This window comes from Myxocyprinus asiaticus, chromosome 15 (assembly GCF_019703515.2).
Source record: "Myxocyprinus asiaticus isolate MX2 ecotype Aquarium Trade chromosome 15, UBuf_Myxa_2, whole genome shotgun sequence".
NCBI classification, from domain to species: Eukaryota; Metazoa; Chordata; class Actinopteri; order Cypriniformes; family Catostomidae; genus Myxocyprinus; species Myxocyprinus asiaticus.
In genome coordinates, this window is record NC_059358.1 from 32917159 (window position 1) to 32932102 (window position 14944).

A 14944-nucleotide genomic window follows, 5' to 3' on the forward strand; every position below is an offset into this window, starting at 1 on the left:
ACATCCAAAAAACACTGACTCTGAAGCCAAAAGATACTTACTTTTTAACAAAAATCTCTTTCTTCGATTCCCACTGCCTTCTCTAAAACGTCTCAACACATTTCATATTATTCAATAATTTATTATAGATATCACAGCAGATGTGCCTCTCTCATATTGCGTCGCACATGTGACTTTTATGCACGCGTTTGTTTTCCGGAAGCTGTTTCATTTCACTTCCGCCGTGCACATTCTACGGAAGCAATTCACTAAGTTTGAAGATGCCGAAAATCTTCAACACGTGAAGCATGACATATCAACATGAGATAAACTAACACAACTGCTTCTTCAGCTGCTGTTGCAATGGAGGAAGAGTGGGAAGAGGAGGAACAGTTAGTTGTGGCGGAGCTGTCTGGAATGATCAGCTCGGATTTACTCTCCAATCGACGGGGCGAGTGTAAAATAGTGGACATTGACAGCGAGCAGCCCATGATGCAGGTGGGACGGTAGCTTTAATGCAGAAATTTGAAGAGTGTCTATAATAAGTAGTCTAGCCAATAAAATAAAAATAAAAAATAAAAAAAAGAACACTGAAGGGTATATTTGAGTTTCAAATATAGTATAGGCTATGCTGTACTCTATGGCCAAAAGTATGACGACAACCCCTTCCAATAAATGGGGTTGACTATAGTAGTAATTTCCGAGAGGATAAATCTTAATGCAAGCTACACCATACATTACATTCTAGAGAACTGTGTGTTCCTTGATGCTTTCGTGTCTGAATGGGAGCAAATCCTTGCAAATACATACACTCACCGACCACTTTATTAGATACACCTGTACACCTACTTATTCATACGACTGTCTAATCAGCCAATCGTGTGGCAGCAGTGTAATGTATAAAATCATGCAGATATGGGTCAGGAGCTTCAGTTAATGTTCACATCAACCATCAGAATGGAGAGAAAAAATGTGATCTCAGTGAATTTGACATGCCGTGGCATGATTGTTGGTGCCAGATGGGCAGGTTTGAGTATTTCTGTAACTGCTGATCTGAGATTTTCACACACAATAGACTCTAGAGTGTATAGAGAATGGTTAAAAAATAAATAAACATCCAGTGAGTGGCAGTTCTGTGGTGAAAACGGCTTGTTAATGAGAGAGGTCAGAGGAGAATAGGGCTGAAAGATTGTCGACAAACATTTTCGTGGTCGAATAGTCGTTTGATCTTAACGTAACATAAGATCATATGAAACTCTAATGATTGCACATAAGAGCAGCACTGCAGCTCGCGCCTGACTGAGGAGAGGAAGAAAACACATCTCACAGTCCAGACGTACTCTAAACTTTCCAAACAGCTTCAGGTGATGTAGATCGCAAAGTATGAGGGAATTATAATGCAAAAATACAAAATAAGTAAATACAGAAGCACTCTTGTTGTGGAATAAGCAGAGCCGGAGCTGACGCTCAGCTTAAGTAAAACTTGCGTGTCGAGCATCTTTAAAGGAAACACACCGGCGTTACATCTTTAATGCAGTTCTATTTGATGCGTTATAGCTTTATTAAAGTTAAAATAATAAGGAAACTGCCATTTCTCTGTGCAGTCAGCGCCTCTTCTATAAGTTGGGCGAAGTGTCCCGATCTAAGTGGGAGAGACTGAAACTGCACCCGGCTCATCCCTCGAGTGCACACGCTCAATGCAGCTAGATTATAACGCGATGGCAACTTATTGAATCATAATATATGTCACTGTGCATTTCTTATCGCAGCTTTATTAATAAGAGAGAGTTTATTTTTTTGTGAGTTAAAGATGGATTGAAGTGAACAAAAAGGTGAGAGAGATAGTCTTCACCCCATTATACACTGCAAAAAAATACATTTATTATTTGTTTTTGTTTTGGCTTGTTTTCCAATATAAATATCTAAAACTCCTTTAAAACAACGTACATTTACTTTAGCAGCTATACGGCAGAAGAATGGTTTTTTTTGTTTTTGTTTTGAGAATGTTGAATATATTACAAATACAAATATTTTAAAATATCTAAAAATCCTTTAAAAAAAGATGCATTCACCTGAGAAGCAGCATATAAGATATTTAGACTTGCTTTTAGAGAAGTAAATCTTGAATATAAGTGTATTTTGTCTTTACTGCACTCGCAGAAGTATAACCAAGTGAAAAAATACACTTATATTTAAGATACATTCTCTTAAAGCAAGTCTAAATATCTTATATGTTACTTCTCAAGTAAATGAATCTTGTTTTAAGGATTTTTAGACAATTTTAAATGGAAAAAAAGACAAATACACTTGATAACAATAGGATTTTTTTGTAGTGAAATTTTTACTCAATTAAACATAATAAAAAGTATTTTTTCCCTTTTATTCAATGAATGTCATTTAGAGGTATTTCTAAAAGATGATTTTATCCTCTTTATTGTTAGCAAGCACGTTTAATACAACCTTTTAAGTTGGAGCACAAGCTGAATAGTCGGTTTAGAGCTAATGATTAATCATTGCAATAATCGCCCAAATAGTCGAATAATCGTTCTAATAATCGTTAGATTAGTCAACTATCAAAATAATCGATAGTTGCAGCCCTAGAGGAGAATGGCCAGACTGGTCCAAGCTGACAGGAAGGTGACAGTAACCCAAATAAACACATGTTTCAACAATTCTATGCAGAAAATCATTTCTGAGCGAACAACACAAAACAATGAGGCGGATGGGCTACAACAGCAGAAGACCCCTCCGGGTACCACTACGGTCAGCTTTGAACAGGATACCGAGGCTGCAGTGGGCACAGGCTCACCAAAACTGGACAGTAAACAATTGGAAAAACATTGCCTGGTCTGATGAATTTTGATTTCTGCTGCGACATACAGATGGTAAGGTCAGAATTTGGCATAAACAATATGAATCCATGGATCCATTGTGCCTTGTGTCAACAGTTCAGGCTAGAGGTGGTGGTGTAATGGTGTGGAGAATGTTTTATTGGCACCCGTGAACTGCCAAAATACAAACAATACATCACATGCCCCACCAGAGAAAGAAATATCGCTCTGTCCCACGTGCAATTTTGGATTCCTGACATACAAGCAGAAACTAAAATCAGTTAAGCCTGTAGTAAGGACTGTAAAGAGATGAATCTACAAGCCTGCTTTGACTGTACTGATTGGAATGTTTTTGAGGCTGCAGCCTGGACATACCTGGACGAGCTTACAGATACTGTGACATTATATATCAGTTTCTGTGAGGATATATGCATCCCTACTAGGACATTTTTATCATTCAGTAACGATAAACCATGGTTTACAAGAAAACTCAGACAGCTTCGTCAGGCCAAAAAGGATGCTTGCAGATGTGGGGATAAAACATTGTACAACCAGGCCAGGAACACAATTAATAAGGAATTCAGAGTGGCTAAAAGAAGCTACTCTGAAAAGCTGAAAAAACAGATTCCAGCCAATGAACCTGCATCTGTGTGGAAAGGCCTAAAAAGCATCACCAAGTACAAGACACCTCCCCCTCACTCTGTAGAGAGTCAACTAATGGCTGTTGAACTGAAAGTGTTTCACTGCAGGTTTGAAAAGCCCAGTCTCACACCCTTCCCCTGCTCTGATCTTCACTTCACACACACACACACACACACACCAACACCTTCTGGAACCCCCCTCCTGCTACTCAATCTGCACTTATGATCTGTGAGGAGGATGTGTGCTGGGTTTCTCAGAAGCAAAAACTAGGAATGCTTCAGGCCCAGACGGTGTTTCACCTGCCTGTCTGTCTGAAAGTCTGCGCTGACCAACTGACCCCCATCTTCACACAGATCTTCAATAGATCACTGGAGCAGTGTGAAGTTCCCTGCTGCTTCAAACGCTCCACCATCATTCCGGTCCCCCAAAAAACCCAAATCACAGGACTTAATGACTACAGACCTGCAGCTCTCACGTCTGTGGTCATGAAGTTGTTTGAAAGACTAGTTTTGGCCTACCTGAAAGTCATCACTGGACCCCTGCTGGACCCCCTTCAATTTGCTTACTGAGCTAACAGGTCTGTGGATGATATTGTCAGTATGTGACTGCATTCTGTCCTGCAACACCTCGACAGACCTGGGACTTATGCAAGGATCCTATTTGTGGACTTCAGTTCTGCCTTCAATACCATCATGCCTGATCTTCTCTCAAGCAGACTGACCCAGCTCTCCGTGTCCACCCCAATCTGTCGATGGATCACCAGCTTTCTAACAGATAGGCAGCAGCTAGTGAGACTGGGGAAACTCACATCCAGGACCCTCACTATTAGCACTGGTGCTCCTCAGGGATGTGTTCTCTCTCTCCACTGCTCTTCTCCCTGTACACGAATGACTGCACTGCAAAAGACCCCACTGTCAAGCCCATGAAGTTTGCAGACGACACCATGATCATCGGCATCATCCTTGACTGTGACGAGTCTGCATACAGATGGGAGGTTGATCAGCAAAAGGTTGATGGCTCTCTGGTGTAGTCACAACAACCTTGAGCTGAACATGCTCAAAACTGTGGAGATGATAGTGCACTTCAGGAAAAATCCCCCACACTTGGCAAGAAATCTCATTCTGATTAGGCACCTTAACACCAATTGAGCATCGTTTAAATGCCACAGCCTACCTGAGTATTGTTGCTGACCATGTGCATCCCTTTATGACCACGGTCTACCCATCTTCTAATGGCTACTTCCAGCAAGATAACGTGCCATGTCACAAAGCACACATCTTTTCAAACTGGTTCCAGGAACATGACAATGAGTTCAGTGTACTCCAATGGCCTCCACCAGATCTCAATCCAACAGAACACCTTTAGGATGTTGTGGAATGGGACATTTGCGCCATGAATGTGCAGCCGACAGATCTGCTGCGACTGCGTGATGCTGTCATGTCAGTGTGGAGCAGAATATCTAAGGAATGTTTCCAGCACCTTATTGTATCCATGCCACAAAGAATTCAGGCCGTTCTGGGGGTAAAGGTAGGTCCTACCCAGTATAAGAAAGGTGTACTTAATAAAGTGGTCGGTGAGTGTATGTTCTAATATCTAGTGGAAAGTCTCCCTAGAAGAGTAGGAAAGTATGGCCAAGCCAAGTATATGGCCATATAGCCCTGCTGAGGGGAGAAAAACAATAGAAACCCTCACAAAAATTCTAATGGTTATAATGGGAATGGCACTGGTTTGTAATGGAATCTGTAATGTTAAAGTGTTGGCTTATATTCATGGACTCTATTGTGGATACTATATGGGACCAATACATATGTAATGGAAACCAATACAAACCATTAAATCCTAATGGAATATGGCCCAAAACAACAGGGATGTCACTAAAAACAAAATGTTCTTCATTTTGGTTCGTTCTGAGCAGAAACAATATTTTTTTGGTTCTGGCGTTCTGCAGCCTCCTTTCCAAATGGTAACCTGTTAATGCCTGTTCACACCAAACCCGTTTTTGGTACAAATGTTCGTTCTGAATTAGCTTTTGTACGGTAACAATGCATTCCTATGCCGCTATTCACATCAGGTCTGACAAATCGTCCGCAACAATCCGAGGGTTTTTTTAAGGTTTTCCAAGTCTTTTTTTTCTTCAGACTGCGATGTACAGTCAGTTTTCAATGAGAAGAGCTTTTTGCGTGTTTGTGGTGCTAATCATCTGGCAAACTCCGTTATTGGACGTGCAGCTGATACACAATCCCGAAAATTATTTACTTAAAAATAAATAGATGCAGTTCATGAATCCTTTGTACTGCAAACAAAAACCCAGTTTGTTTTTGAAAGTCTGCTTATGGTGTTTTGTCTTAATGTACATTATTAGATATAATTCACTGTGCCTGTTATATTCTCATGCCTTTAAAAATAGCAGCGAGGTTCAGCAATTCATTTGCATTAAGCACGTAGTAAAATCCCTGAAGACATTTTATGTGCAATATTGTACTGTACACAAACGAATTACAGAACCACGCTTTTTATTGCAAGTGCAATATAACAAAGTATTGCAATAATTTTAATAAAGAAAAGACCTTGAGCCAGGGTATTTTATATTCTTTTAATATTATGCATCATATTTTATATTTTACCTGTTATTCTTAATGTACATTATTCCACATGTATTTATATCACTGTACCTTGTGTTATATTATCCAGACATTAATACAGGCATTATAAAGAGAGAAGTTGGCTTCAGGAGCCCGTTTGGAAGATACTCGTAGATTAATACATTTGCAAATATAAATAGGATGTATATTTATGCAACAGCGCTCTTTACTCATCTCACTCACATACAAAACACAGATTATATACTCCTCAAAATGCATTAACACCATGGAAAGAACATAATGAAATAGTTATGTTAAATTAGGTAAACAAATGCTTTAACAGCATTAAATGAATCCTGCATCCTGGCAGCTGAAGGGTTCGGGCAGGACACTGGTATAAATAGCTGGGTTTCCATCAAAATGTTTCACATTTTTAATGCGTATTTCTAAAAATTCGACTAAAGAAAATGAGACATTGCATGTTTCCATGAACTGTAAATGTGCATTATCTTGAGGGAGCCCGCCTTTTTATCATGGAGCAGCTGAACGACCTCTTTGCTTCAGGGAGAGTTGTATTTAGGGCAGCTGTGGCTCAGGTGGTAGAGCAGGTTGTTCACTAATCGCAGGGTTAGCGGTTCAATTCCTGGCCTACATGACTCCACATGCTGAAGTGTCCTTGGTCAAGACACTGAACCCCAAGCTGCTCCCAATGGCAGGCTAGCGCCTTGCATGGCAGCTCTGCTGTCCTTGGTGTGTGTGAATGGGTGAATGAGATGCAGTGTAAAGTAGAAGCTTTGTAGAACCACTAAGGTTAAAAAAAGGCGCTATATAAGTGCAGACCATTTACCATATTTGCTGTAATAAAGCAATTGTACAATATTAAATGCTGCCAGGAGACATTACAGAATAAGTGCAATAGCTCACATAATGAGGGCTCAAATGGCTATTCCCATTCACCAATAGCCTTAATATACCAGGGAGCACCTGTGCTCAAAACAGTTCTGGTGGATTGTGAGGATCCACTTTAACGACAATCTGTGGGTGGGGCACTTTCGACTAACCAGGGCTACATTTGAAGAATTGTGTGCTATGTTCGGGCCTTTCGTTGAGCCAGTCAAGTCAAGCTCTCAATACCATCCGAAAAGTGCATTGACACCGGGCTTTACAAATGGTCATGACATGTCATCGTTCATGCGAATAAGCCGTTTCCATCACTTTAATGTAAATTTTAACTAATTTGAAACTCTTTTAACTAATGTCCACTTCCGCCTAGCACATTAAATCTTATGGGACTTTTGAGAGTTTATTTGCATACCAAGCATTTCCATTCAGGATTTATGCACATTTTGAAAATGCGCATTAAAATAGTTGGATGGAAACGCAACTAATGTTTGTAGAACAGCAACAGCACCACCTACTGTACAGGAGTGAAATTATTTTTAGTTTAAAAAAATTTGTACTCTGTGTAGACCTTTCGTTGGAAGTTCTCGCAAAATCGGCAAGGATTTGGTGTGAACAGGCCTTTAGAACTATATAAAAGTGCGATTAATAACGTTCTTTTTAAAATGGCATTACTCTGTGTTAAGGGTGGGTGAAATACCAATTGCAGTGTTCCCAGATCTTACAAGAGAAACAAGGCACCTGTTTTGGAAAAACAAGCTCAAAATTAGTGACTTGCCACACTGAAAATGAGTGATTAATTTGTTTTCCCCATTTGGGGAGTTTTCAGGATAGAAATTATGACATGCAAAGTATACAGTAGCATTTATAAAGTAATGCCTTTTAAAGATACAGTATGTATTCTTAATATTAAATATATTCCCAAAAATATTTTAAATATTCATTTGGCCAACTAAAATAAATTAATAGCCAAAATCTCTCTCCTACATGCATGCACACACTGCGTGAGCTTGTTTGGACTAAACGTCATCATTTGTGGGCCGAATGATTGCTTTTTGAACTTGCGGTTTCCGCAGAATTAAAGTGCATGCTAATGGTCAACTAAAAAGAGAGAAGCCTAATTTTATCGGCCAACAGGAAGTGGTGTAATTCCAAAAATTTACTGTGATATTCTTTCACTTCTTAAATTGATAAGTGTAGTACAATACAAACATGAATAGTTGATAAGACTCTTGAATGGTCATATTAAAATATTCTGAGTCCCCTGTTCTTTATGTAAAAGTGCTTTGAGTGTAGTGTCAAAAAAGTGTGTGTAAAATGTATTCACTAATTAAAAATATGTAAATAGCAGTTACCTTTATCAAAGCAGGTAATATTTCGGTTTTAAATGTTTAACAGAATAACATAATATCAACATGAAAATAGCACATTATGACTCCGGCTCTGAATATCTCCCAGTCACGATCACACACAGGTGATGTCCAGGTAAACTCAAACCATGAGATTCATCCACACAGAAGAGCAGTGCCAAAACACGACTCGTGTAAAGTGTCCTTCTGCAAATTGCTTGCAATTTTAAGTTTCAACCACAGATGTCACTAGAGAGCAAAATTCCGTAGGGTGCAGAATAAAAATAATTTCATTTGTTTTTGGTTTTCATTCCTTGAACAGTTTAAAGTCCATGCGAAACAAACATAATGCTACAGTATTTGTTATGGAAACCATTTAAATCTGTGAGTGTAGTGTATGGACTCAAAAAGAGGATTTTTTCATTTCTATCAATGTGTTAAAATAAATACTTTTTTCTTTTTTTAAATATGTGATGTTCGGTTTTTCTATGGATATAGAATTTTCCACAAACTAGCAGTACAATATACAGTCCACAAAAAAGTTAATGTGTTCAATTTCTGTTACAAAAGTGGATTTCAAATCAATGTCTTTTCCTAAATCACTAACCTGTTCCAGGTGGGACGGTATCTGTTTGCCGGGGAATACGAGAATGCCATCGGAACGTGTGTGATTTTTGAAGAAAAGTGCCAGGACTGTGCAGACTTGAAGCCAGTCCTTAAATACAAATGTCACACAATGAAGAAACTGATGCTGCAGAGGACATTCCTGTCGGAATGTCGGAAACAGGATGAGCCAGTCTCTAATCGCATTGAAGTGCTGGCTCTCAACGAGGGAGAAGTATTTGGGGGTCGGGCGATCGCAGTTTGTCACTATTTGGATCCGTCAGAGACCGAGAAATCTGTGCTTGATGAATCAAAAGTTTGCGAGGGCTCTGAGATGAGTGATGAATCGCCGGCTGAGATGGATGAGACTGAGGCAGGCACTGTGCTTTTAGACAACTTCACAGAGGAGACGATAGACACAACAGTGAATGCCAGTATCTGTTCTCTACAGGCGTCTACACAAGAAGGGGACGTAGGGTCTTGAATGACAAATCAAGTCTACTCGATTATACATGTAAATACATATTCTTTGGTTTATAATAACAGTTGGTTTGTATTTATATTTCAAGACAAAATAAATCCAATATGGATGTAATACTTTACTCTTTTTATAGAAAGATACAGTATGCAGGTCATTTAATGGGAATTAATTTAAGTGAAAGAATAAAACAAACTCATGTCACTTTAGTGACAGCGTTTATTTGTGGACCAGTCTCTGTAAAGCAGGGACCAAGCATTGGTTTAGATTTGCGTCAGAAAGTATTTTTTTTTCCTCCCCAATTTGGAATTCCCAATACGCTCTAGGTCCTCGTGGTAGCGTAGTGACTCACCTCGATCCGGGTGGCGGAGAAAGAATCTTAGTTGCCTCCTCGTCTGAGATGTCAATCTGCGCATCTTATCACGTGGCTTATTGAGCGCGTTACCGTGGAGACATAGTGCATGTGGAGGCTTCACGCTATTCTCCGCGGCATCCACACACAACTCGCCACACGCCCCACCGAGAGCGAGAACCACATAGCGACCACGAGGAGGTTACCCCATGTGACTCTACCCCCCAGCAACCTGGCCAATTTGGTTGCTTAGGAGACCTGGCTGGAATCACTCAGCACACCCTGGATTCCAACTTGTGACTCCAGGGTTGGTAGTCAGCGTATTTACTCGCTGAGCTACCCAGGCCCCAACGTCAAAAAGTATTACTGAATGCAACAAGCGTAAGTGAGAGACAGCAAACTAAAGGACCAGGAAATTCTGAATAAAAGTAGAAATTATTCAATCATTTTTAGAAATCACATATTAAATGCAGCCTACTATTTATATCAGATATTGACTAACCATTTTAGGCTGTGAATTGTAAAGCAGTACTTATTCTGTATGGACAAATGACTATTTTAGCTTCTTGATTACAGAAAGGTACTGTAATTATGTGTTGCATGTAAGAGAATATGTCAGACAGGAAAGTTGTGAAGACAAGGCCAATGAGGAGAGATGATCAAGGAGAAAATGGCTCAGGAGCGAGCAGACAAATGTAGATAAGAAGTCTTTAAGAATAGAAAAACTACAGAAGCAGCATACAAACTGAAAATATCTACAGGCAAAAGCTCACAGATGGCCGGCAAACATACAAAGCCTGTAGTGGTCATTTGAGTCAGTTCAAATGAAGACAAAAGCTCTGAGATGGGAAAAAGGCTGAGGTATGTCAAGAGAAAAAAACCAAAAGTGTTTTAACATAACAGGAACCAAATCTGTTTATTGGCATCATGAAAACATATTAATACATATAAAATGGGAAATTTTAAATGCATAAACCAATTTGTAAAAATTCAAAAGAAAAATTAGGTCCAACTGCCTACCACAAACAGTGAAGGGTACTGTTGTTTGCTTCAGTTTGAGTTATAATTGTGTTATAACACATGAAACATATTCTCCTGTGGTGACAGACAGCACATTATGCACACACGACTGGCCCGCATGTGTGCGCACATGGTGAAGTCCAATGGCCTGTTCCACACACAGGCAGAAACACGACTGTTCAAAACAGGATGGTTTCGTCATAACACTCCCCATACCTCCTCAAACGCAGAACAGATTTTGGCACAGGTCAGAGCTGCTGACAGAGGATAGTTACTTATGGACAGCGTCTTCTCTGTGAAGTCAGCATTCACCTATTACAGAATGGGGGGAAAAAAAAGTGTTTAAGTTGACCATTTAAAAGTGATTTACTTTAAAAGTCAGGACACATCATGTTTGCCACTTCGATTTCTGTAAGACTGCAAATAAGGTGCTCTTACAACAAAGATGGAATGCAGTTGTTAAAGGGGTAGTTCACCCAAAAATGAAAATTCTCTCATCATTTACTCACCCTCATGCCATCCCAGATGTGTGACTTACTTTCTTCTGCTGAACACAAACTAAGATCTTTAGAAGAATATCTCAGCTCTGTAGGTCCATACAATGCAAGTGAATGGTGACCAAAACTTTGAAGCTCCAAAAAAGCACACAAAGGCAGCATAAAAGTAATCCATATTACTCCAATGGTTAAACCAATGACTTCTGAAGCGATCTAATTAGTTTTGGGTGAGAACAGACAAAAATATAACTCCTTTTTCACTGTACATCTTGCCATTGCATGTCTCTAGGCACGATCATGATTTCAAGCTTGATTACATTTCCTAGCACCATCTAGCGCTCTACACATACGTCACTTACACAGAAGTGTAATTGAGCTTGAAATCATAATCACCAAGGAGACTGCAGGTGTCAAGATTTATAGTGAAAAAATTAGTTCTATTTTGGCCTGTTTCTCACCCACACCCATCATATCATTTCAGAAGACATGGATTAAAACATTGGAGTAATATGGATTCCTTAATGTGCTTTTTTGAGGTTCAAAATTTTGATCACCATTCACTTGCATTGTATGGACCAACAGTGCTGAGATATTCTTCTGAAAATCTTCATTTGTGTTCTGCAGAAGAAAGTCAGTCATACACATCTGAGAAGGCATGAGGGTGAGTAAATGATGAGAGAATTTTCATTTTTGGGTGAACTCTAAAGTAAAAGTGCACACAAACATTTTTATTGACATTATTTACTTGCCTTTATGTAGTTCCAAATGCATATGTTGCATATATTGTTTTAATAGGACAAAAAACTAGCAATTTTAAAATATTTTTTTGTCCATTGATAGCTTGATAGCTGTGATCACTATGAAATGTCATTGTGTAGAAAGAGCTGCATAAATATTCTTTAAAAGTTCTCATTTTGTGTAAAATAATAGCATACAGGTTTTGAACAACATAAGAGATATGACAGACATGTAATTTTCAAACAGGTTATTTGTTGAACAATTCCTTCTTTTCTATAGATTTTGTGCTTGGAGATGCTTGAATTTTTGAGTAAAGTCTGTTCTGCTACAAATCTATACAGGGATAAACACATACTGTTCCATGTGCAAATGCTCCAATGACAATAGCAGCAGGTCCATCTTTAGGTACTATTGTTCTGGGACACACAGCATCTCCGGCTTTGAAGGATGTAGAATATCGGGGACATCCAGGAGGCAGGTGGTCTGACACTGGATTTTTAATCAGTCTTAACAAACGCTGAGGGCCGTCTGCTGCTCTCACACTCATCTTGTGCAGGAGCTGGACTATAGGAGGGAAAACAGTAGGTGAATGATTTAGAATTTATATGATACGACAGTTCTTCTGCATTACTATAGTTTTAGGAAATAATGTATAATTAGGAAAAATTGTCAAATATGACAGGAAAGGAAGAAGTTAATGTGCCAATGCATGCAAATTTACCCATAAGACCACAAAATCTCGCAAACGTGCGAGGAATTCTTGTCTGTGGGTTGATCTCGATTAAAACGTTCTTCTCTGTGTGAATGTACACTTGAAGCAGTCCAGCTCTATTCAAAGGACTGTCCAGTAACATCAACAGGCACTGTGAGAATTAAGACACAACAGTCAGACACTCAGAGAATGGAAATGAGATGGGATACCATTTTAGACAGAGCAATAATTTGTCAATAAAAGTCATCTAAATATCTTAAGATGGAACATTTTCTTAATTCAATATGGGAATAGTAATGCTAAATTTAATTATTTAGATAAATCTCAATACATTTAACACCCAATTAAAACACTTATAAGATTTACTATTAAATCTTACCTGATGCGTGATATCAGGGCGGATCTTTCCAGGATCTCTTCCACTCTTTATTATCATACTCTTATGCTGGTCACAGTTCAACAACTCAAATGTCTTCCCAACCTGCAAAGAAATACGTTTACGTTCAGCATCCTCTGAAAATAAACCTTTTTGCCAAGAGAAATCTTACTGCCACATCTCCAGAGACTTTCCAGTGAATAACACCTGGCTCAACTAATGCAAAGTTTCAACTTAGTGAATACCGTTGTATTTTACCTTTACGGTTTCAAGCGTCGCTCCTTCTAAAACAACAACGAGACGTTTTTCCGTCATCTGATCATGCAGACTTCGCTGTTGTTTAGCTTGTTGCGGTTCATATTCATCCAAATGCTCCAGACCACGCTTACTTCCAGCGCGCGCAGCCATGTTGACAGAACTACGACGCAGCAATTGTGCGTCACAACAACATATTCAGAGATCTTATAGTACTTTAATAACAACTTTCGCTGTTCTGTCATTGTAGAGAGCGTAACGGTAAGCTAGCGTGTTACGACAGTGAGTCAACGTATGGGTATTGAATGGGTTACCATACAAATGAATGGAGAGAGTCGTAAAGTGATACCTACCTGTCGCAAAATCGTCTGTGACTTTCTTATAAAACATCAATTTATCGTAGTAAACTCCACACATAGTTAATTCCAAAAGGATTGTTTAGTGTACAACATGTTGAATATTGGCTAAAAGGTGGTCAATTCATTCAATTATGAGCCGTTTCCTCACAAAAGCGGTTTATTCAGCGTTGTGAAGAATCTCCTCCATAGACATCCATTCAAAAAGAACGGCCTCTTGTCTCCTCGATAGTGTCCCGCCGCATTACGCTAATCAATGCTAACCTACTGGCTCTAATGCAGAAGGGCTTTGACAGATTTGCTCAGAGCGGCGTCTGTTGATGACGAGTTCTCTTCAGAGTTATAATAAACAAGTGATGAAAAATACTACGCTTGGCCTCCTCTTTTATAACTGTAATGTAATATCTGTTTTCGTTTAAAAATCAAGCCATTCTTGTTTCACTAATTCATATTTAAACGATAGTTTTATTTGTAAAAAAAAAAAAAAAAAATGTGTTATGAAAAAAGTTTTTAGAGATTACTATTATTAGGTTATTTATATTATCATATTTAATATTTTTCATTAGCGAAATTTCATATACATCAACAGCTTTATTAAAAATACATATATGTTGTCATGAAAACAAAAATACGTTTTTAGAGATTACTATTATTAAGCTGTCATGGTTCCGGCATTTGTGCTGGCTCATATGATTTGGCAATGATTTACTCGCCTGTTCCACCTGCTTCTCACTGATTGCACTCCCTACTTATTCCTTGTGTTTTCCATCCTTTGTGTTTATTGTTTGCTGTCAATGTTAACTGTGCTCTCTTGTGTAGCTGGAGCGTGCTTGTGTGTCTGTTGGTTGCCTGTCTGTAGAGGTGTGGTTACCTTCCTGTTCACTGTCGTCTTAGCCTGTATTGTCGCCCAGTTCCCTTGGAGGAGGATTCCTTGGTCTCTGCCCACGTGTTGGGGGAGGATTTTGTCTGGGCTTTGCTTCGCACCACACCAGGTTCAACGGACTCTCTTCGGATTGCTCCTGACTTCCACAACGCACACACTCATCGTACAAACACACTCATTCCTTAGCCCATAGTGGCTATAGCCTTTTGACTCTGCTCATCACTGCAGCCGGTGCCATATGCACCTGTCCTTGTTCACAAATGTTGTTAATAAACTCCTTGACTGTTTCCCTCTGCGTTTGGGTCCTTTTGTCTCCCCTCAACTTCTGACATAAGCTAAATATATTATTAGACCTATATTATATTTTTCATCCTTAAAGTGAATTTTCACA

General features: G+C 39.1%; 2 protein-coding genes across 4 annotated transcripts; one reads left to right on the plus strand and one right to left on the minus strand.

Annotated features, from left to right (window-relative positions):
• Nucleotides 1-204: 204 nt before the first annotated feature.
• Nucleotides 205-14942, plus strand: LOC127452744 (general transcription factor 3C polypeptide 6-like). 3 transcript variants are annotated; one of them, XM_051718411.1, is made up of 3 exons: nt 205-477; nt 8900-9400; nt 14490-14942. In XM_051718411.1, exons 1-2 carry the CDS (start codon nt 343-345, stop codon nt 9368-9370), a joined length of 606 nt encoding a protein of 201 aa, XP_051574371.1. In that variant the 5' UTR covers nt 205-342; the 3' UTR covers nt 9371-9400; nt 14490-14942. The 3 variants fall into 3 exon arrangements, with proteins under 3 accessions (XP_051574371.1, XP_051574369.1, XP_051574370.1); XM_051718410.1 differs by lacking the exon at nt 14490-14942 and adding an exon at nt 2662-4979 and having other exon boundaries at nt 337-477; nt 8900-10464; XM_051718409.1 differs by lacking the exon at nt 14490-14942 and having other exon boundaries at nt 8900-10464.
• LOC127452743 (ribosomal RNA small subunit methyltransferase NEP1-like) lies at nt 10614-13644 on the minus strand. Its single transcript, XM_051718408.1, has 5 exons — nt 13318-13644; nt 13063-13164; nt 12693-12834; nt 12327-12535; nt 10614-11048 (listed from the first exon to the last, which is right to left on the minus strand). The coding sequence occupies exons 1-5, from the start codon at nt 13465-13467 to the stop codon at nt 10935-10937; spliced, it is 717 nt and encodes a 238-aa protein (XP_051574368.1). The 5' UTR covers nt 13468-13644; the 3' UTR covers nt 10614-10934.
• Nucleotides 14943-14944: the final 2 nt, after the last annotated feature.